General features: G+C 37.2%; 2 protein-coding genes across 8 annotated transcripts; one reads left to right on the top strand and one right to left on the bottom strand.

The window, feature by feature from the left end:
* Nucleotides 1-12,438: 12,438 nt before the first annotated feature.
* Nucleotides 12,439-17,040, top strand: LOC112292507 (G protein-coupled receptor 1). Of its 4 annotated transcripts, none has more exons than XM_024541058.3 (10): nucleotides 12,439-12,884; nucleotides 13,232-13,817; nucleotides 13,957-13,988; nucleotides 14,154-14,323; nucleotides 14,721-14,818; nucleotides 14,952-15,053; nucleotides 15,384-15,440; nucleotides 15,585-15,728; nucleotides 16,045-16,115; nucleotides 16,470-17,040. In XM_024541058.3, exons 2-10 carry the CDS (start codon nucleotides 13,653-13,655, stop codon nucleotides 16,570-16,572), a joined length of 942 nt encoding a protein of 313 aa, XP_024396826.1. In that variant the 5' UTR covers nucleotides 12,439-12,884; nucleotides 13,232-13,652; the 3' UTR covers nucleotides 16,573-17,040. The 4 variants fall into 4 exon arrangements, with proteins under 4 accessions (XP_024396826.1, XP_090112553.1, XP_090112552.1 ...); XM_090256427.1 differs by having other exon boundaries at nucleotides 12,457-12,884; nucleotides 13,143-13,817; XM_090256426.1 differs by having other exon boundaries at nucleotides 12,496-12,884; nucleotides 13,216-13,817.
* Nucleotides 17,041-17,566: 526 nt separating this feature from the next.
* LOC112292506 (myb-related protein Pp2) lies at nucleotides 17,567-20,654 on the bottom strand. Of its 4 annotated transcripts, none has more exons than XM_024541057.3 (4): nucleotides 20,516-20,654; nucleotides 19,788-19,980; nucleotides 19,535-19,664; nucleotides 17,567-19,385 (listed from the first exon to the last, which is right to left on the bottom strand). In XM_024541057.3, exons 2-4 carry the CDS (start codon nucleotides 19,918-19,920, stop codon nucleotides 18,383-18,385), a joined length of 1,266 nt encoding a protein of 421 aa, XP_024396825.1. In that variant the 5' UTR covers nucleotides 19,921-19,980; nucleotides 20,516-20,654; the 3' UTR covers nucleotides 17,567-18,382. The 4 variants fall into 4 exon arrangements, with proteins under 4 accessions (XP_024396825.1, XP_024396824.1, XP_073395258.1 ...); XM_024541056.3 differs by having other exon boundaries at nucleotides 20,505-20,646; XM_073539157.2 differs by lacking the exon at nucleotides 20,516-20,654 and adding an exon at nucleotides 20,353-20,493.
* Between the last annotated feature and the right edge of the window lie 2,362 nt (nucleotides 20,655-23,016).

Raw genomic sequence — 23,016 nt, 5'->3', positions numbered from 1 at the left:
TGTTTATATTAATGTTTTTTAATTTCAAACTTTATTGTGTTTCTTTCTTCATGCAATCTCTATGTTGATTGTATAACTTTAGCATCTATGCATTTGCCACCCTTTAAGATAAAGTTGGTGTTATCAACACCAATAATATCATGAATTTTACTAATGATGTTAGAAATCATGATATTCTTAGGCCCCTTACTTGCATTATCATGAAATTGTAAAAAAACAAGGTCATATTTGTTACAAAGGTTGTATTGCTTCTTTATTTTTCTTTACTAATTTTCAATGAGGCAATAAATGTATGTATATTTTTATTAAATGAGAAATTTATAAGGAAGTGGTTTGAGATTTTAGAGATAAAATATGGAGATGAAGCATAGAAATGAAGTATAAAATACTTATACTTTTGAGCATCTATAAATTTATAAGAAAAGAAGTCATTTTAAGAATATACACTTGCTTTGCTTCTAATCAATAAGAACTTCAATACTATCAATCTTTATGAACTTCTTTAAGAAAAATCTCAATAATTTGCTAATCATTGTTATGGAGTCATATATAAATTTACATCTCAAACCTTATGAAATGACATCTATCTCAATACAAAATAATATCACAATGTACATATATCATTAATGCTTCACACAATGATATCTTCTTTTTTTGCAATGTTATTTAGCTTTCATCACATTAGTATTGAAAAATTAACAAGAATAAATTTTGAATTTAAACTTTGTCATATTATTGTATTGCAATATGACTATATGGTAAAAGAAAAAAACATGGATTCTATTCTAGAAGATACTAATTAAAAAATATAATAATAAAATAAAGATAAGAGATATCAAGTTAGTAAAAATAATTAATATTAATATAATATTTTTATATAAATAAATTCCACTTACTTTATATAATTATAAATAAGATAAAAAATAGATTAAAAAATAATATAAGAATCTTTAAGGAAAATAAAAATTAGTTTGTAGCAAAAATTACTTTAAAAAACTAAAAATCAATAATAAAAGGAGACTGGTTGTAAATCAAGGTCAAAATCAAATCTTAAGGTACAAAGCTATGCACCTACATTAATTTTGAGATTCATCTCTTAATCAAATAGCAAAGTTAGAGAAAGCACTTTGAAAGATTTTTTGTATAGCTAATTTAAAGTGGATTAGATTAATTTTAAGTTATTAAGTGCTTTTCAAAGTTATAGATGTTATCAGTGATATTGAATTTTAAGGAATAAAATAGAATTTATATATTTGATAAATTTGTAAGTATTGTAGTAAAGAAAAAGATAAAATTTTGTAAGATTATAAATTTAATTATCCAAAATATATTATAAAAATTTAAAATCAATCAAATGATTAAATTAAAGAATATTTATCTTTCATTGGATTAAAATCTTAAATATTTGATTTCTAAAATTAATAAAAGTTATTATAATTTCAAGTAATTTCTTAGTTGGATTTAAGCAAATTTTTGTGTACAAATAATAAATTTAGATTAAAATAATTTTTTAATTTTGAAAGTAAGTATTAAATTTTCTAAAAATGATCATTAAGATTAAAAAAAAGATAAAAATCAATATCCAAAAAAAGTAAGTATATTTTTTTCAATAAGATTCTATCAAGATTGTTAGAATCTTTATTTGTTGCAATTTCTAGTTTACCTTCCACAACTAAGTGCTTGATGTATTTTCAAGGAAGACAACATGTTATAAAATACCATTCTTATGTGTCCAAATTGTAGGCATTTAAATACATAAAATCAACAAATAATTTTTTTATCGATATTTGACATCATTATATGCATTGCAAGATATTAGCTATACTTTGTATTGAAAGTATTCAAATCAAAATAGATTTTTTTTTATATAATTTTTTAAAAAGAAATATTCCTTTATCTATATCTTTTGTAATTTATCAATAAGATGTGTTTGTTGTTGTGACTTAATTCAGAGTTATGCAAGCACATAAATTTATTGATATTATAGAAAGCTACTGATAGTTGATGAAATGTCTTCTAATATGCTAAACAAGGAACTTAGAGTATTCTTAACGAGAAAAAAAATTATAATGTATAATGTATAATATACATTAATCTATATATATTTGATTTATATAATTTATGTAGAAAAATTATCATTCCAAAATTTTATAAAAGAGCTCTATTACACTTCAAATTCTTCTCCAGAATACACAAATACTATTAAGTGTCAACTTAACAAAAACTCCTACTACTATTTGTTTGTAAAAACTTACTTATAATATATCACAATAATTTTCTTAATATATTGTAGATATAGAAGAATAGTTGTAGATAGAAATATTTCTTTAATTATATTAATTAAAGCCAATTTGAAATCTACAACAAAGATATTAGGAAAAAATAACTTAACAAATAATTGTTAGATCCATTTAAAGAAAATCTAGTAAGATCTAATTTCTTCTAAAGCCAAGAAGACAAGCATCATATGTAAAAGAGTAGTTAAAAGTTGTATGCCAAATAATATATAAGAATAACATCTAATTCTTATTAGCCTTGTAGATAGCATCAATCAATAATACTTTTTATTCATAAAAATAAGATTAATTGAAATAAAATAAGTATAAAAAACATATATTATTATTCAATTATTTTTTATTTTATATACTATCCAATAGCCTTGAGGAATAAAATCATCAAACATAGTTTTAAGTAGTCGACATCTATCAAATAATATCTTAATAAACCTTTGATATTTATTATAGATTATCTTTTGCATATTAATAAATCATCTATTATACTAATGTATTGCTAACAAAACCTCATGGGAGCAAACATTTGCAAGTAACAAATAATCAATATAGGTATTTTTAACTACCTTTAAATTCTTATATGTATCATACTTAAAAATAAGAGATAAAATTTTTTAGTTGTGCTCAAAATTGGTGATCTTGAAGTATAGACAATCATCTCTCTTGTCTAGTAGAACAAAAATCTTATATATATATATATATATATATATATATATATATTTTGAGTCGATCTCTTTGGCTATTGCAATGGCTCAAACACAATGCTTCTATAGCTACTATTGTAGTTGCAATATTACTACATGTAATAATCTTTTTTTAAGAATTTAGTCACAATGGCATAGCTACAATCTATTGTATAGATTTGAATATTTTTGAGCAATTATTTTGTGAGTTATATATTCTTTCTGAATCTATTAGTAGAAGGTTCATCATGAAAAAAAATGACAGAATAAGAGTAAAAAAGAGAGAAAAAAAAAAGTTGGGATAAAACTTAAATTTAAATGTAATACAAAAACTATTGATTGATTGTTTTGAGGCTTTTTAGGCCACTTGAGTAGTAGCCTTGCTCTATCAAATATAAAAGAAAATAATGAAAACTTAAAAATTAATTATGTAGCATAAAATCAATTGAAATAATTATTTGAAGAAGAAACTATGTGTGAATATATAAGAGAGAGAAAAAGAAGGAGATATTTTCTAGCAAGAATAGAATTCACCTTGCATATGAGCTTTTATAGTATTTGTATCTATTTTACAAAGGATATATATTACAGTTGACTTATTTTGTATAAAATACTTGCAAAAAATATCATCTTGTATTATACTTGAGCCTTAGTCTAGATTCCATCTTAATTCTAATATATTCCTATGTATTTAAATTTCAATTTAATTTAGATTCTACTTACATATTAATAAATTTATATGAATTAAAATTTCTACTAAATATATAAATTTTTTCATTACTAATATTATATCTTAAATATAATATATCAATTAAATTGTTATAAAATAATACAAAAGCTAAGAAAAGAGGTAACATATTATGATACTATTATGCATTATCAAAAAATAATATTATATATAATTATATATAATTAAGATTCATTTATATATACAATTAAAAATTTTAAATACATAGAATATCACCCCATATAAATAGATATTTTTAAAAAGACATTAAATATCTAATTTAATTAAGACCTTGGTTCTTTATTTACTTAGTACAAGTAATTCACCAAAAACAATGGTGCAATTTCATAAAAAAGTTGTAGCTAATAAAGAAACTAGAGAAAAAGAACTTAATTGTATTAAGAAATTATGGCATATTGAAATGGATTAAAATTGAAGCTTGGGTTGGTGGATACTACAATAATACATACTAGCAATAATCTATTAATATAAATACTTGATCCATCCTCTCTAAAGAATATTATTTTAATAGTATTGTATATTTTTCTAGCAATATTTAGCTTCTTATTTTTTAAAGTTTTAATAGAATCCAACTCAAGTACATAATAATCTATTAAAGTTTTTTCCATCATATCATAATTTTTTTTATTTAACAAGATCACAAAGCTGTGTACCAACTTCGTAAGTTCTCATCCACTTTCAGACCTTAGCTTCAATAGCCTTTGTATATGTGCTTCAATAACTAAGTGGATATCACACATCTAATTGATTAATAAAGTTGATACCACCTCGATACTACAATATCATATTATAACTAGATTTATGCAACATGACTAGATAATCTATGTATTTAATATTATAAACCAAAAGCCTTGTCTCACGGACACAAAAATACAAACTCGAGATCTAACAAGAAGTTCAAGAAGAATTGGCAAGAACTAGATTAATCAGATGAGAACAACACCAGAGAGGTGAGCTAGAGCTCCAAGAGATGTGTTGTCGAGACTGAAGAACTCTTCAGCCTCGATTCTAATATATACTCCTATTTAAGAAGCTTCTCAAGCAACTTCTATCAACTAGGAAGCTTCTAGAAGGTTCCAGAGACTTGCTTTTAGAAGGTTCTAAGGACTATGTCCCTAACATCTTCTACCAACTAAGAAGCTTCTAGAAGGTTCCAGAGACTTGCTTCTAGAAGGTTCTAGAAACTTGTCTCTAGAAGGTTCTAAAGATTATGTCCCTAACATTACCTCCTTCTTTAGCTTCGAGGTCTTTGAGAAGCAATGTTGTTATTAATCAGTACCAACGCAAGAAAATGAAGATCTGTCGCATAATGTCTGCTATGAACTCCAATTGTTGTTCACGAGGCAAGTGGTTCATCGATCCTTGAAACCAACGGTAGTGGCCCACTCCTTCAACTTCTGACCAAGCATGAACTTCCGTGTCCTCATTGTGAAATTGTCCTGTAAACACGTCTTTTGGCTGACCGTTGTAAGCAGGCTCGGACTCAAATACAATGACCAATGATTCGTTACTCGGTATCTTCTATCGTCGTCATGATATAGGCAGTTCTTCATCTTGGAGTTGCCTTCGTGAGCTAGTCAGTTGAGATAATCTGACTGGCATAGTATCTATCTTTTGGCTATCCATATCAGAAGACCAAACTATGGCTACTGAAAAAATTCTATTTTATCTTGGAGAAAATAATTATATCAACTACGAATTTTGGTGGTGCTCTCCCCTTTTTTTATATTCTTAGGTGAGCAAGCTTCAAAAAGAAGCTATCGCCAAACCAGCTTAGGTTTATGAGGATGTTGTTGATGAAATTCCTATACCTTTTGTGGCGCATTGGCGAGATTTTCAGCTGACTCTCACGTTCGCTCATTAATGTCGTAGCCGCACCAATGAACAAGATACTCCAACTTGTCCTACCTTCGTCATGAATCCAATACCTTTTCAACCTTGTATTCCTCGTGGTTCTCAATCTCAATACTAGGTGGTAGACATTGTACTCTTCCAAGAAAAGATGACTCTCAATAAGGCTCTAACAAAGAAACATGAAAGATTGGATGTACTTTCATAAAAGCCGGTAATTCCAGACGGTACGCCACTGGATTGATTTGCTTTTGGATGATAAATGGTCCCAATCTTTGATAGTCCAACTTATCACATGGTCGCTTGGTCTTGATATTCTGTCGAAGAAGCCATGCTTTATCTCCAATTTTGAAAGTAGGTGCTTGATTCTGAAATCTATCTGTAGATGCCTTGTAGGATTCTTGTGCGGATTGTAATTGAAGCTTCAACGTATTTTGAAGCTCTGATAGTTGTTTTGCAAATCCTTCAACTGCTGGATTGTTATTTGTTGACAGACTCAATAAATCAAGCTTCAGATGATATCTATAGTTGGAAAAGAATAGTGTGTATTGAGTCGACGCATGGAGGTTGTTGTTATGTGCAAACTCGGCTAGCGGCAGATATGTGGTCCAATCATCTTACTGATAGTTGATGCTGCATCGTAAGTATTGTTCCAAGACTTGGTTCACCCGTTTTGTTTGGCCATCAGTTTGAGGATGAAAAGCTGAAGAAAGCTTGATATCCACCTTCAGTATCTCAAAGAGAGATCTCTAAAACTTTGATACAAACTGGGTTCCTCGATCTGATATGATATCATGTGGTAGTCCATGATATCAATACACATTATTGAGAAAGAGCCTTATTGTGACTTCAGTGGATGTTGTCTTCTTGCAAAGAACAAAGTGCGCTATCTTTGTAAGCCGATCTACCACGACAAAGATGCTGTCAAATGAGTTTGATGATGGAAGGTTCATGATGAAGTCCATGGAAATTGAAGACCATGGTCGACATGGAATCGACAATGGCTGTAGGAGTCCATAAAGGCGATACCGAGGATTCTTGGATCTTGAACAGATGTCGCAGGAGAGGACAAAATCTTTCACATCCTTCCACATTTGGGGCCACCAAAAATCTCGAGAAATAAGCTCCAAGGTCTTATTAAATCCAAAATGTCCCATAGCTGGAAAATCGTGGTGAGATTGAAGAACTTAGAGTTGTGCTGGTCCTTTTGGAATATACAACCGCTCCTCAAAGTATAAAAGATCTCCCTCCACCTTGAATTTATCATCATTGGCATGCTGCTTGATATCAATGGCTACTGAATCTTTAATGGTCGCGACATGTACCTGATTCAAGAAGTCAGCATCAATTGGCACAATAGTAGCGTAAAGCCAAAATTGCTCTAGCTTCAACAACGTCATACATTGTTGATCAAACGCTGCTTCTTCAACCTTTGGTACAAGATACAATCTCCTCGATAAGGCATCCAATAGTCCTTGCTGCTTTCCAGGTCGATAAGTGATAACAAAATCGAATCTAGATAGCAACATACTCCATCGAGCTTGACGTCGATTTAGAACTCGAGTCGACATGAAATACTCCAAATTCTTGTGATTTGTATATACAGTCAATAGATGTGTAGCTCTTTCAAGAAAATGATGCCATTCTTGAAAAGAATCCACTATAGCAAGAAGTTCCTTATCGTGGATCTCATAATTGATTTCAACAGCAGAGAACTTTCCAGAATAGATTGCAACTAGATGGAGCTTCTTATCTTCTCCCATTTGTGAAAGTACAGCTCCCAAAGCAAAATCCGAAGCATCAGTTTCTAAATAGAAGGCCTTTGTAAAGTCTGGATGTACCAAGATTGGAGCCGTAGTAAATGCGATCTTCAGGTCTTGAAATGCCTTCTCCGCTAGAGGTCCCCATTCTAGCTTATCCTTGTATGTCAATCGAATGAGAGGAGCAGCAACTTGAGAGTAATTCTTGATGAAGATCCGATAGAAGTTGGCAAAGCCAAGAAAGTATTGTACGTCTCTCACCGTCTTTGGAACTTCCTAGGACACAATTGCTTCCACCTTCTTGGGGTCCATCTTCAAGCCTTCCGTAGTCGTAACAAACTCCAAAAACTCCATCTCTATTTGGTGAAATAAATACTTCTCTAACTTGGCATATAGTCCTCGCTCACGTAGTTTCTCTAAGACCAAACGAACGTGCTTTTCATGCTCTTCCTTATTTTTGGAGAATATCAGAATATCATCAAAATATATGACAAAAAAATCATCAAGGTACTCTCGGAAAATATCAATTATCATATCTTGAAAGACCGCTGGAGGATTGGTAAGACCAAAGGGCATGACATTGTACTCAAAATGGCCATACCTTGTAGAGAACACTGTCTTCCACTCATCTCCTTCCTTGATTCGTATGAGGTTGTAAGCTCCCCTTAGATCAATTTTTGTAAAGATCCTTGTACGTCTAAGTTATTTTAAGAGACCAGAAATCAAGTGTAACGAATAACAATTCTTCTTTGTTACCTTGTTGAGGTCTCGATAGTCCACGCACATCCGCAATGAGCCATCTTTTTTCTTCACAAATAAGATGGATGCTCCAACTGACGATTTTGAATGACGGATGAAGTTCTTGGCTAGATTCTCATCGATATACTTCTACAACTGTGCCAACTCTGTCTGCGATAGATTGTAGATTGGGACAAAAGGTGATTGTGCTCCTTCCTGTAAGTCTATAGTGGAATCATATGGTCTGTGTTCCAGTAGCATGTCGGCATTTTTTTTTTTTTTGAAACATGTCTTTAAAATCCTTATATTGCTCCGGTATACTTGCTATTGAGATCTTCTCCCCGGTAGTTGGAGCCGCATAAATGACAAACGGTGTGCCTTCCTTAGACGATCTTATAAACGCTCTTGCTCCAATAAATAAGGATTTCTCTATTCGGGGTTTTCTACTAGGCTTGCTCTTAGGTGGTTTTGTGGAAAAGGTCATCTTCTGCAACTTCCAATCTATGGATGGATTATGCTTTTCTAACCAGGAAAGACCAAGAATAACAGAATTTGATGGGATTCTAATAATATTGAAAATAATATGACTACTATGGCCCTTAAACATTACTTCTATAGGTTCTGATTCATGGGTGATACTACCAGACAATAAAGGTCGCCCATCTATGACCTCAACGTGAACAGGTTTGGATTTTTGTACTAAAGGGATCTTATGACGCTTCGTAAATTTTTCGTCTAAGAAACAAGCAGATGCTCTTGAATCTAATAATGCTAAGGTTTTCAATTTCTGAGGGCCAATAAACAAAAGGATTGTAAAACAAAGGGCAGGTTGAGCGGAACGAAAGGAACTTGGTTGTTGTTGCAATATTTCATTGTCCAGCCGCACGGTTCCTATTGTGATTGAGCATCCTTGTTTTTCTAAATAAATGTGCCCCTAGTCTTGACAATACGTCGATTTTGCTTCTTGGGGCAGTTTCCAACTTTATGGCCTTCTTCATCGCAATACAAGCATAGACCTTCTTCTATACGTTACTTTTTTTCTTCTAGAGTAAGGGATTTGACATGTACCGCATCAATTTGCATGTCTTCTACTTTTGAATGTGAATTCACACTGCTTGCCGACATAGTTGAGGTGTGGCGAACCGTATGTTGTCTTGAACGTTGGTCTTGGTACCGTTGGAATAGGTGATTATCGCACTTCATAGCTTGACTAATAGCTTCGTTGAGCATTTGCGGATCAGGAAGAGTTAACAACAAATCCTTCACATCGTCCCTTAAATCCCAATAGAATTGACTCATCAACGCTTCTTCCTCCCAATTGATGTCGCATGCTAATTTCTTGAAGTCCGATGCATAGACTAATGTAGAGCGCATCCTTTGTCGTAGTGACCGGATCTTTGTTGTAGTCCATCGAACCTTGTCGTGTTCACCAAATGCTTTCGCAAATGCCTCCAAAAAGGTTTCAAAGTTGTTTAGTATAGACGATCATTTCTCAAACAAAGGAGCAAACTATGATAGAACTTGTCCTATAAGTAAGGTTCCAACAAGCCCAACACGTGACTCCTCCGTTGGATAGCGTTCGAGCTGTAAAATTGTTATCAATTTGATTTGGTTGACGAATCCTCGAAACTTGGAACGCGTACCATCGAACTTGTCTGGAAGGCTAACTTAGGGCTCCTTATGTTGTAGAACCAGCGGTGCTTGTCGAACCTGAGGCAAAGTTGCTTCTCTAAATATGGAAGTTTGAGGCTGGTGCAACCTAGATTGTGCCATCCCAGATGCTCCATCATTATGAAGCCTTGCCACGACTCCTTCAATCTCTGCAGTTCTTTGCGATAACGTAGCGAGGGCATTCATGATAGCATCCAACTTGGACTCCGAACTTTCTGTCATACTAATGTCTTGGCCCCCGGCCATTCTAAGAGAAGGACAGAAATGACTCTACAAGAAGACAATATTGGTTTAGAGGAGGGTACTCTGCAACCTCTAAAATGCCTTAAGAGCTTCAAGAAAAGGGGTAATCCACTCTCTCCAAGAAGAATAAGACTTCAATATTATAACAAAAGAAGTATCAGTTTAGAGGAGGGTAATCCGCAACCTCTAAAATGCTAGTACACTTCCAAGCACAGGGATAATCCACACTCTAACAAAGAAGAAACTAGCTCTGATATCTAAGGTGAGTGATGTCTCAACAAACTATCACGGATAGAGAAATACAGACTCGAGATCTAACAAGAAATTCAAGAAGAATTGGCAAGAACTAGATTAATCAGATGAGAACAACACCTGAGAGGTGAGTTAGAGCTCCAAGAGATGTGTTGTCGAGACTGAAGAACTCTTCAGCCTCGATTCCAATATATACTCCTATTTAGGAAGCTTCTCAAGCAACTTTTATCAACTAAGAAGCTTCTAGAAGGTTCTAGAGACTTGCTTCTAGAAGGTTCTAGAAACTTATCTCTAGAAGGTTCTAAGGACTATGTCCCTAACATCTTCTACCAACTAAGAAGCTTCTAAAAGGTTCCAGAGACTTGCTTCTAGAAGGTTCTAGAAACTTGTCTCTAGAAGATTCTAAGGATTATGTCCCTAATACCTTGACATTAGTGTTGGTAAAAATATAGTATCTATTTATATTATGATGCCAAAAATAATTTTTTTGGTGACCTCTCAACAAGCATGACTCAACATTGCCAACGTTCTATGCATTGCTTCTATAAATTAGACAACCTTAATATGTACCACATTGACAAAGCTACCAATACAAATTTTTATCATAACTCAAATTGTAGATTTATTTTTCAAACTCATCATACTTACACATAATTTTTTTTTTTTTTTATTATTATAGGCTTCATATCCTCCTCTTAGAATGCATAATTTTTATTGGAAAAGAAAGATGGTGCATACATAACATGTAAATGCATTAAACATTCTTAAATCTAATACTACAAAATTTAATAAAAACAAAGTAAAAAACTTAATAATACCATAATATTTTGTAATATAATGCATGTACTTGAATAATATAAACAAAGTTATCTATATTTTGTTTGACATCTTTGTTGAAAGCAACTCTAAACACATCAACTTCTAATTTGCAGTGCAATGCATGTGGTGATATTAGACATTAACAAAAAATTGCTGAAACAAAATCCAAATTCAATTTTTTTATTTTTTTTATTTTGTTTTGTTTTTGTTTTTGTTTTTCTTTCTTTCTAAAGGCTCTACATCCAAAAATCCTTGAAAAAGGCACTACTTTTTAACTTTGTCTATTAACTAGTTAGCACAAATACCAAAGAGGGGTTGCTACATTCTCATACATCTTTACAATTGTGTCAAGTGATAAGATCCACATGGCAACATTCATACAATCAAAGAGCCTCCATAATTTTTGGATGTGCATATAATAATATAAAGTATGTATATAACAACTTAGAATGTTCTTATAGCTTAGGCCAACAATCAAAGATGATACAGAACTAAAAAATATCTATTAAAGAATATATATTCTAATATAAAAAATAAAAAAATTACAGCCTATATTATAATACATTAGTATAAAATAGATTTAAATTATTGCTACAAATGATATTATAATTCTTCCATAATTTTATTAACTATGTTTTATAGAAAATTCTTTAAATTTCTAAAATTTTGATTTAGAAAGTATTGGCTTATTATAGTGATGATTAAATATTTTAAAATATAAATATTTTTAATAAGTATGAAAATAGATATTTTTTATTTATTATAGGAAATAAATAATAAAAAATAGATTAAACATTAAAAATACACCTAGTATATCAACAATGGGTATTATGACAAAGTTATCTATTTTTAAAAAGATTTTTATTTGTAAAAATTAGGCACAAAGTCAAAGCTTTAAATAATCCAATAATATATATATATATATATATATATATATATCCATAATTTTGTATTCAAGAACATTTAAACTGATTTAATGACAACATACTTTGTAATGGGAAGTTTGGCAGAGAGGAGATCATCAATTACACTTTGAAGCGTTCAAGATGAACACCGAAACAAAAAAAAACGATTTTAACAGTAAAAAGCATGTAACGAAACAACTCAAAGGAAATTCTTCCAACAACATTAAATCCCATTTCCATTACCCCTCAATTTGTGTGAAACTTGTGGCAGGCTACGGGATGAGCGTTTCACAACTGGTTGAACGAAATTCATGATTGGATGAACGTCGTGATTATTGACCGAACCAAGTCCTGAACTGGATCGCCCGTCCCGAAAGAGGTCATCACCAAGGTCCTTAATGAGATCCGCAAAGGATGCCCACACCTGGATTGGTTCCGTGCCAGGGACTCGCCTCCCGCACCCCGCCCTGCGGGGCTCCCGCTCGATGCTGATTCTCGAAGAAGAAGAAGAAGAAGAAGCGCCTGATTCGTCTTCAATTAGTTGCGGAATTATTGCTCTTGCACCCAATCCATCGAGCTTCTTCCTACGCGATACCGGCCTCATTGTCCCAACTCCTTCGCGAGTGCTTTTCTGGCACCCAGGTCACCATTGGCCTGAATCTCGGTCCTCACACTTGTTTTGCTGCTATCGAGATCGCGAATCTCTGTGGATCTCGCTCTGCAGCGCTGCATAGTTCTCGGCTTGCATCCTTTAATTGCGAAATTGGACCTCGCGTGACCTGCGGGACGTGGCCGTGGTCGTCAGTCTCTTTAGCCTCACGGTCGTTTCGTCGTGGAGGTTTGGGTGGCGCATTTTCCTCTGCACGATTGGATTTGGTGTATACTGTCGAGGAATATGCGCGAACTGCGAGTGGAAAGCTCTGGTGGGTTATTTGTGTTTTGTCTCACAGGCGCTGGCGCTAGTTCATGTTTCGTGTGGTCATTCTGGGTGTGCTGAAATTGTTAGTCGTGATCTGAACTGAGTGGGATTTCTTGCGGTACTTTCATGGCATTTGGGATTTATGAGGAGATTTTGCGAATAATAGTTAGGGGTTTTCTTTTTTTCTTTTTTTTTTTTTCTTTTTTTTTATGATATTTTCACTTGGTTGGGTTGCTAAACTTTGTCGGCGTTTCGTGAACAGGATGTTTGTTCACTTTATTTCAATCTTCAGTTAATTTTGATCCAATTCCTCTAACCATAGTTCTGAAGTGAAGAATGCTGTCACTTCAGTGTTTCAGATTGTTATTGAATGTTTTTTCGGGGTTTGCGCAAGTTTTTGCTTCGACCATGCTGAAGAACTGCTCTGATGCGTGCTTGAGCTCTACATTATGACGCTCTTCAAATGACATTCTTGTTTCACTATGATTTGATTTTACTGGTCACTGTGGATTGGCCACGCCGACTATTATCAGCGACATTTTAATATTTATTGATTTCGCCTCTCTAATGCGAGTATCTTCAAAATCCTACTATGTTCCGACCACCTTGACGAGAATTAAAACCTCACGAAGGGTTAAGGAATTATCGAGACGGGCGTGCTTTGAGAACTGTATTTCTGAGACAACTATTGTTTACAGAAGTTGGTTGGGATTTAGATCTTGTTCTTGCGCACACTTAGATCGAAAAATTCTGCGACGTGATTTGATACAACATGATCGAAGGATTGTCGCCCGCACAGACGGGCACGCTGACAGTGATAAACCAATGTGCCTCTGCACTCTCTTTTATTGGGACATTCTTCATTGTTATGTGTTATGTCCTCTTCAAGGATCTTCGGTCGTTTGCATTCAAGCTTGTTTTCTACCTTTCACTATCTGTAAGATCCTCTATTCCTTTACCTTTATGCACCATTGAAGCTCTTAGATCATCGTTGTGATGTATTTCGTGAACCTGTAACGTTTGACTTTCATGATGCATTGCTGGATGAGCTCGTTTGTGACGTGCACCTGCTGCAGGACATGCTGGCCAGCCTCTTCAACATGTTAGGGTAAGTCTGCTTGCTATTTTATTTTGACGGCTTTGGGATCAAATTATCTTGAAGTTTAATTATAATTATGATTTTTTTCACATTATTTTAAAAAAACTAAGAAAAACTAGCGTTTACTTTTGACTTCTATGATTCCAAAATACGTATCAAAAAACCATCTGGCAGGAACCCGGGCGAGGGATTTCTATGTTATGCTCAAGGCTACAGTTCCCAATTCTTTTCCATTGCATCATTTTTGTGGACGACGACTATATCCTTCACTCTGCATCGCGCAGCTGTGAAGCACAAAACTGATGTTGAGGGATTTGGCGCTATTTTCCACGCCTATGTTTGGGGTATGAACTCATTCTCTGTTTTCGTTTTTGCAGTTGCTGAAAGTTCGAGAAGATTGTGGTGAGTCTTGTTGGAGCTGCACGGTCTCTTACTAGTCAATTGGCTTATTAATGTGAACTCCTGCTCTTTGTATAGTTTGGTGAAGATCATGAGGAAGAATAGGGACTCTTCTCTTTTAACACAGATTCCTTCCCATACTTTATATCAATATGCTGGTAAATATTAAGACTCTGGTCAAAAGATTACTGTATGATAATCAAGTCGATTACTTTCTGTTTCGACATTAATCCGATCATCACAGGTATATATATGTGTGTGTGTGTGTATGTAATTTTCTCTTTACATGTGACAATCGGTAGAATTTAAAGGATGTTTTCGTTGACTTCCTGTAATTGGCAGGCACATCATTGGTGATGACCATCATACCGTTGATCGGCAACGATTATGGACCTGCGGGGGCTTGGTGCTGGGTTCAATCTGAAACAACTGCAGGGAAGGTGAAGCCTCTTAGACCCTCAAATCCAGAGTATCATTGTGCTGCGATTGGTAATAAATTTTCAGGGTCTTAAACTCAATTTTCAATTAAGCGAAATAGGCCCTGACGGAAGAGAAGTGGTGTTGGTTTACCAGGTGCTTCGTTTCATGACATTCTATTTGCCTTTGTGGGGAGCCATTCTCTTTAACGGCATTGCTTACTTCCAAATTATCCGAGTTATCAACAATGCAACTAGCGTGTGTTCTCCAACTCCACGTTCTTCATTCTTTGTTGCTTTTACGTGAGAAAAATCCGCACATAAATTCATTCTTCTGGCGTCCCAAGCATCCATGAAGATTCAATTCCAAGCCAAGAAAACAAGTGGAAAGTTGATCATAAATTGTTGTTGATATCAAGAGATCATCTTGTATGGAGAGCAGTGTCACCGACTGTAATTTATTATGGATCCCTAGAACTGTTTAGTACTTTTACTCATACATAGTTGGAACATTGTCAGTTGGGTTACTTGAGCTTTCCCTTAATTGTTGATTTTGTCTTGACATGCAAGCAAAATGGTTTCATTTCAGATGGCGGCGGAATTGTCTGATAGGCAGCTACAAGTTCAAACGAGAGTTGACATGAAGGCAATGTGTTCCTTAGCGTGAAAACTTCTGAAGTAACACTTGATGCTGTTCATGATTATTTTGGATTGAACTCTTCACTATGCTAGTAGTGTAGCATGTGGTAGTTGTGAAATTCGATCTGATGTTATTATGCCAGCTTTGCAGGCTTTGAATCGATATGGATACTACCCACTCATACTCATTGGCTCGTTTACTTTTGGAACCATTAATCGCATCTATGGTTTTGTGGAGGCCCATCATCCACTCTTTTGGCTTTATTGTCTTGATATAGCCTCTGCCTCCTTGATGGTAAGTACCTCCGCAACTCCCTGCATTCTTCCAATACTGGCATCGTAGTTGTTAGTAAGGCAACTTGGCAAGATACGGATATTAGTGGAGCATATGCAACTGGACTAACCTTCCTTCATTTTGTGGATTTATGTTGTTTGTTAGTTATTGAAGTTTTGGTTTCTGCCTTTCTAACAGAACCTTGAAGAAAGGAACAAATAGCTATCTTTCTGATTTGCAGTGTCTATGCAGAATAGTCTCTTCACAGGTCTTATGACACCCATTAAACGTTCTTCCATGTACTTCTAACTCATATATTGTTGGCGCACACATGCAGGGTTTCTTCAATTCCATAGCTTACGGCTACAACAACTCAGTTCGTCGCGTTTTACGAGAGAGATTGGACTTGTGAGTCACATGCTGCCTTCCAATTTTGTCTTTTGTGTGGTCACACTGTAGTGATCCAAGGATATGAACAATATAGGTTTTAATTTCAAGGTTGACTTAAATGGCTACTTCTTCGCCATTAAGGTCATTTAACAAAATAATCTGTTCCTATGCAAGCTACTAAGATATAAAGATTAGCAGTCACGTTCTAGTAGCGATTGTAGCGATTATTAGTTGAGAAGGACTTGTGTGTAGCATTGATAATGAGAGATGACGAACACATGGAATGACATGCGTTGGTTTAACGTGGTCTCTTGAAGAAGGTTAGGATGTTATATTCATCGGTTTGTGTCATAAATTGTCATGCACTGGCAGGGTGTGGCCCGAGAAGTATCGGTGGTGGACATCCGGATTTACAAGACTAAATAATTCGAGCGAGGCTGAGATGGTCCCTCTGGAAGCTGATCAAGGCCCATAAGTTGTGTCACTGGCCATTTACCATCCAAAATTTGAGGTCTTTGCCTGACCTTGACACGAAATTTCAAGTGCAGGAATGTAATACGCGGGACTTCGGCGATGGTGTACGATTATTTTGAGTTTTTATCATCATCTAGCTTTTAGACTGTTCAATAAATTGTTGGCCGGCACTTTCCTGAGCAGCAGAGAATTAGAATCTAGCAAAAGCAGAGTACTCACCTTTGACTCGATAGTGATAGGATAGACTCGAGGGTGCCACTGCTTTAATATGGTGGCAAATGTCTGCAAGGTGACCATATGACATAGACATGTGTGGCTTTCTGCACAGTTTTTGGAATGAGAATAGTTCCCTTCCTTTGGGTGTGGTTATTATTCCCAATAACTACCTTTGTACATCGACACATTTAATCTAAGATCTATAAAAAGCGTCGGCGGAATCTGCTATATTTTGAGACGCGGTAACGATAAAGCTGTTTCCGGCTTGCTCCTCTTAAGCACGTCTGCAGATGTTGTTTCACTTAACTCTAAAATATGTTTACAATCCAGTTTTAGACGTGTTTTTATTGTCAATAAATGGAAAATCCTATGTTAATTCAGAAATAAACCAATGACGTATTTAATCAAATATACTCGCTTTGCAATTTGTGATATTCTTCGAGTTACTTTTAAGAAAATGCTAGTTAGGTGGTTGATACACTGGTGATTAATGTTTTAGTAATTAGGAAAGAACACAAGGAGAGAAGCGCCTTAAAAAATATCTTGTATTGTATAGACGGGTTTTTGAAGAAAGATTCCTACTCGCAGCACTTGTGTAGCATCGAGAGGATGACGGATTCATAAACATTTGATGAAAAAAGATTTATTACAGGAAGTGTCAAAGCCTCCATATTTGTCATTGTTTTAAAAGAAACAGAAACATCAGTCTGTTACAAGCGTTGAGATGGTGTGCAAACTGAAAGTCTAAAAGGCAAAACTGCAGAAAGAGACTAAGTCGAAGTAATCGTTGAACAAAAAACTGCAAAAAAGAAGTGATTTGAATTTACATCTAAGAGAACGCGCGTTGCAAGCTGGGGCATTTCATCTTAGTTTAGATTCTCAGGAGTTGCTAAGCACAGGATCGCTCTAAACCATCCTCGTCAACAACTACACTCCACAGTAACCTTTCGGTTTCCTTTCATAGTGAAAGAATTTACACAATTCTCTGCCTCAAAACTTGTCTCTGGTAAGGCTGGAAGTTATCTTGCAGCGAAAGCGCAAGCTTCTTTTAACTACTACCCAGACAATCTGTCTTCAAAATACACGCAGAGTTGTGGTGGTAATTGATATGCAAATATATGCTCTGGGTCACTATCACGATGACCTGCGGATGCTTAAATGTACTTCAGTCGCAATTGCCATCGTCATCGCCATGTGGATAAGGACATTGGTATGGGGTACTGTGACGGATGAGCGAGGCGTGCGATGACTGAACGTCGAGGTACACAAGGTGCATCTATTTTGTCCGACTGCCTTTCGGACGAGGCAGCGAAGTCTCCGCAGTAAGCAAGCATGTTTCGTCCGGATGGATTAGAGTGATTGCATAGCTTCGGTGAGGTCGTATGTCACTCTCGGCAGATGATCATCTGCATAGGCACCACTCTCAGCAGATAGAAACCTGCAAAATCACTCTCTGGCAGCAGGAACATGTACAACTACACTCTCGAGCAGATGAAGACCTGCAATATCACTCTCGGCGGGACATGCCCGCAGTCACTCTCGAACCAGGCCGCGGCCTAGATTTAGGTTCGAATCTAAGCACATATACCCGAGAATCAAATAAGATCCAAGAGGGCAGCCAGTCTCTGCAGCTCCTGCGACGTAGTGCAAGGAGAAGGCTGCGGCACCTCTTCGAAATTACTAGGAGCATTAGCGGGATTGGGGGTAGCGAACAAGGACTCCGTCCCACAGTGGCTCAACTCTGCATGCATACTCCATGACATCCCCATGTCTGGTTGAGGATAACATGTCTCCTGGAAAATCCCACCGTAATTCTGCCCAATCTCATGAGTCAGCTGGGAACTGAATTGCATTCTCGTCTGCATCTCCATTCCCATGGGATTATATGCAGGCAACATTCCTTGAACCGGAGATGCAACTGCTGATGATTTGCTGTTAACATCTTCAAGTTTCGGAAGCCCTGAGTTGAGCTGAGGATAAGAACTAGGGAAGAGAGAGGAGTCGAATGCACGGTAGGAGTCCCATTCGCTCAACAACGCAGTTGAGGAGAACGAATTCGTAATCGGCTTGATGCAACTCCATAATTCAGCTTCAGGGAAAGAAGACACACTGGTGAGAGCCTTGATAAAATCACTCGAATCTCGATGGTCTTCATGGGACTTAGTGGTAACCGTGCTGCTGGAAGAATGTTCCGAGTCATCGTCGTAATTGCATCCCGGTCCAGGGTTTACACTAATGGGTGATTTCGGAGCCTTAGGCACCTTAAGTAGCACTGGTCCTTCATCACTCTGACACATCTTGAGCTGCGGGGCTGGCTTTGGACCTTTGGGTTGACGAACCTTGACAGTCTCCTTGGGTTTCGATTTTTTCTTGGATCTCTTCTCGGACTTAGAAGCGTCGCTCATAGTAACGTCGGAGGAGTCCCCGCCTTCATCATCAGTGTCATCCTCGGTGTCATCCAACTTGCTATCCTCCAAAGGCAAGTGTGTGTTGGGATCAAGGCCCTGGCTGCGAAGCCTCTTCTTTAGTCTCGTGTTCCAATAGTTCTTGATTTCGTTATCCGTGCGGCCTGGGAGTTGCGCCGCAATCCGAGACCACCTATCATTCCCACCATGAGATGGTTAAGATAAGGGTAGTGGAAACAGTGAAATGGGCATGCAGGAAAGATGTTTAAATCATATGCTTATACATCACTAGATACCAAATGCGCCCTAAAACGTCAGGAATGTAAGCGAAACAATGATTACCTGTTTCCCAAGGTGGCATGTAGATCAAGAATCAGATTCTCTTCTGCCTCGCTGAATATGCCTCGCTTGAGGTCGGGCCTCAAGTAGTTAGTCCATCGGAGCCGACAGCTTTTCCCACAGCGCAGTAGTCCTGGAAAAATCATGGAAGCGACTCAATAAGGATATTCCAGAGATTTGCTAGACAGTCATAATAACCATTCGTCAGAGATATTGAGAGTATGTGCAAGGGGTTTGTAAAACAGATTCAACATACCTGCAAGTTTTGGGATGGCTCGCCAGCAGCTGAGGCCATTGTTGGTGATGTGAGAGACTAGCTTCTGATCCTCTTCGGACGTCCATGGCCCTCTCCTCAGCCCGACTTTCTCACAGCATGGTTTCCTCCCCATGCCTCAATGGCTCTCTCGCAGATTCTTTATCGCTCTCAGAATAACTCCTATCACTGTGGTCTGGTGAAACCACATAAACAAGGAAATCTCGTTAATATCTCAATAACGTCGTCTCACTCAAGAACATATCCGTGGTAAGCGGCGTCTCAAGGCACAAGAGATCCTCTTCCCAAGTCGTAAGAGTCTCAACATATGATGTTCGTCCGCCCTAGTTCCCTTGCTATTCCTAGGATCAGAGAAACCGAATCTTTCACGACTCTCCATCGCTCAGACACACCCACAAAACCCTGATCGTGTCTTCCACGACAATATCTAAGGCGTGGAAACTCCACAGCAAGTCCTCTACTCAAAGCTCTTTCCCTGGAACCCGAAGCAGACGCAGTTTATTTCAAACGACTGAACTAGCCCACAATAACACCCAGTCATCCTCACCTGTTCGAAAAACTGCATACAGCAAGCATGAACAGAGCAGCGAGAACACCAGAAGGAATCTAAAACACCACGAAAGGACCTCTCGAGTTGACTGCCACTAGACCTGAGACACTCCACAAAAGCGCAAGCGTGGTATAGATTGGGTGTACTACCTGTGTACTACCTGATGGCAAGCGGGAGCACAGGAAGGTAGGATCGGCCGGAAACTTGTACGCCAGAGGGTGAAATCTGGTGGGGGTGGACATCGGCGTTGAAATGCGGGAAGGGCCGAGGCGAAGGCTCCTGTTGTCCTTGCCGGGGAGGGGCACAAGGGGATTGTGTGGCAACGAATGGGAGTTCAACGATGATAGTCCAACCTTACTTTTCGGGCGGCCCTAAAGCTACGCCCCTCCGTCATTCTAGAACCTCGACTCCCCCCCTTCGCATCCCTCCCACCTCCACCAACGCTATAAACTCGCCCACAACACCCGAAAACTCTAATCTCCGTCCAAATCTTCTTAGATTCCAACCCAATCTGCGGCGTCGAACTTCAAGTTACCACTTCACACAAATCGATTGACGAAACGAGAGAGAATCTGGCGCCCATCGCTGCAGTGCACGCGATCATCAAGGATGCCGCCCAATCAGAAAGTTTCACTTCCTCGACCTCAACACCTGCCAGACTGTACAAGTTGTAAATGTACCTGATGTCCTTCAAAGTACCAAAACCCTATTACCTCCCCTGAATCTGCGATCCTTTAAGTCCTCGGCACCTCCCTTAGATGGCACCGAGGAGTCCGCAACAGGGTCTCGGTTCACACAGCTCCCTCCGATTCTGTATCATGGGAGCCCCTCATTATCCCCTTAGTTTGTTACTAGGTACCACTTTCCCTTATGGAGGTAGCTGCTCCACCAGGTGAATCATGCACTGGATAACACCCACCCCGCTTACCCTTTGGGACGTCCTCCTTTTCCGGACGACGAGGTATCGCCCTCAGCGATTCTGGAAAAACGGCTCCGCTTTGGGGGCATGATTTTTCAGAGCTGAGCTCGCCCCTTATTTCTTTCCTCATCGCCACTTGTCGGATCCTTTGCGTAAACCTCCTCAGTTCTCGTCTATGCTTCTGCCCGATTTTGATTTGTAAAGGATTGAACTCTCTGGTTGTGGAGAACAATAAGAAATAATCTCCGCACACATAACGATTTTAGAATGCTGCATTGTGTAGTTCGGTGCAGATTGTGGTGTGGGTCGTTGCATTGCTAAGTGGGAACTGGGCAAAGACAATATTTGTTTTGTTTTGCCAGTTCCAGAGAAAAACCTTCAGGTTTTCAAGTTGACGATTTCTGCTTGTTATCAGGGATTGGTCTATCGAGTGGTTGGAAAGACGTAGGAATGAGAGGTGGAAGCTTCGTTCCCTTTGTTGAGCAGCATAATTCGCGCTGGTTGGGAAAAGGAATTCCTTATGAGGAAAGATATATTGACTTCACAGCTCCACGTTGTCACTTCCACATCAATGAGACAAAAATGGCAAAGGTCTTTCCAAAAATCCACAAAACTTGCAAGCCCAGATTAATGGAACTTTTACGACCACCTCAGTGTACAAGTAATTTATTTATTAATTAGATTTTATTTAGATAACGGAGTTCCCTCGGCGAAAATTATTTTAGCGGATGCAATACTCGTTTTGGTAACGAAGTTGAGTTACAAATTTTGACCTCCACCTTCAGGAAGATTAAAATCCGTAAATTAGATTTGAGTTGTGAAATAGGGTAATATGCCTGTGATTTTGTTTATGTGATCAAGTGTCCACGTGGCACAAGAGCAAAACAAGCTTTAACCTGGGATCCTAAATGGGCAGACACGAGGAAAGAAAAATAAGGATGTGTGTGTGTGTGTGCATATATGTATATTGCATACATGTTGAGCGTTGTTGAGCTCGATCTTCATTTGGAATTTTAATCAGCGACTTTTGTTTTGTTTTTTGTTACATGTCACAACAATAAGTAATTGTTACCTTCAAACTTTATCTTTTCCTAATCCCATGATGATGAATCATGTGATGTGTGGTGGGTCTTTTTTGTTTAAATCATGATGCATGCGACGATACCTTTTCATTATAATCGTGAGACATGCGCAGAAATATTGAATCTGGATCTCAATGTTCGTTCTAGTTGCTACAGTTTATTCGCAAGTGGCAGGATCCATCTGGCATGGAACGCCAAGACTCATGGCAAACTTCAATATCCTAGTTCCTGTCTGCTAATTCTCATCTTCATTCAGTTCCTCTTTCGATCTTTCGAAGAACCTCGTGGGTGCTCTTTTCTATTCCGAAAGCTTCGACAAATAACAGTTCTAGGGGGTAACAAATGTCCACACTCTGCAAATCACACCGTAAATTATGACACAATGAACTTACAGCTTCGGCGACGGGGAGTGGAAAATCCCGAGTAGTCCAGATAAGATTGCACTGATCTCCAAAGTCATGGTGACATGGCCGATGATTCATCACAAGACTATATAAAGACGCGTACTTTGGAGGTATAATTGGAATTAGGTAGCTCCTGCCCGAGAAAAGTACCTTAAAAGTACTTCCGTACAGTCCCGTTCCGTACGCACATGCGAAGAAATACCACCGCTTTGTCAGTTTCTTCCGCCCCTTCCAAGCCCCAGACGACGGCTTTGGA

The sequence above is a fragment of the Physcomitrium patens genome, chromosome 15, assembly GCF_059467195.1.
Source record: "Physcomitrium patens ecotype Gransden chromosome 15, ASM5946719v1, whole genome shotgun sequence".
Classification (NCBI taxonomy): domain Eukaryota; kingdom Viridiplantae; phylum Streptophyta; class Bryopsida; order Funariales; family Funariaceae; genus Physcomitrium; species Physcomitrium patens.
The sequence above is the reverse complement of the archived record's forward strand: the minus strand, read 5'-3'. Positions and strand labels throughout refer to the sequence as shown.

Excerpts from the sequence above, each read along its gene's own strand:
- LOC112292507 (XM_024541058.3), top strand. The coding sequence starts at position 13,653 with ATGATCGAAGGATTGTCGCCCGCACAGACGGGCACGCTGACAGTGATA. Across the intron at positions 13,818-13,956 it reads TTTTCTACCTTTCACTATCT|GACATGCTGGCCAGCCTCTT; the intron begins GTAAGATCCTCT and ends CACCTGCTGCAG. Across the intron at positions 13,989-14,153 it reads AGCCTCTTCAACATGTTAGG|GAACCCGGGCGAGGGATTTC; the intron begins GTAAGTCTGCTT and ends ACCATCTGGCAG.
- LOC112292506 (XM_024541057.3), bottom strand. The coding sequence starts at position 19,920 with ATGGGGAGGAAACCATGCTGTGAGAAAGTCGGGCTGAGGAGAGGGCCA. Across the intron at positions 19,665-19,787 it reads AGCCATCCCAAAACTTGCAG|GACTACTGCGCTGTGGGAAA; the intron begins GTATGTTGAATC and ends TGATTTTTCCAG. Across the intron at positions 19,386-19,534 it reads CATGCCACCTTGGGAAACAG|GTGGTCTCGGATTGCGGCGC; the intron begins GTAATCATTGTT and ends TGGGAATGATAG.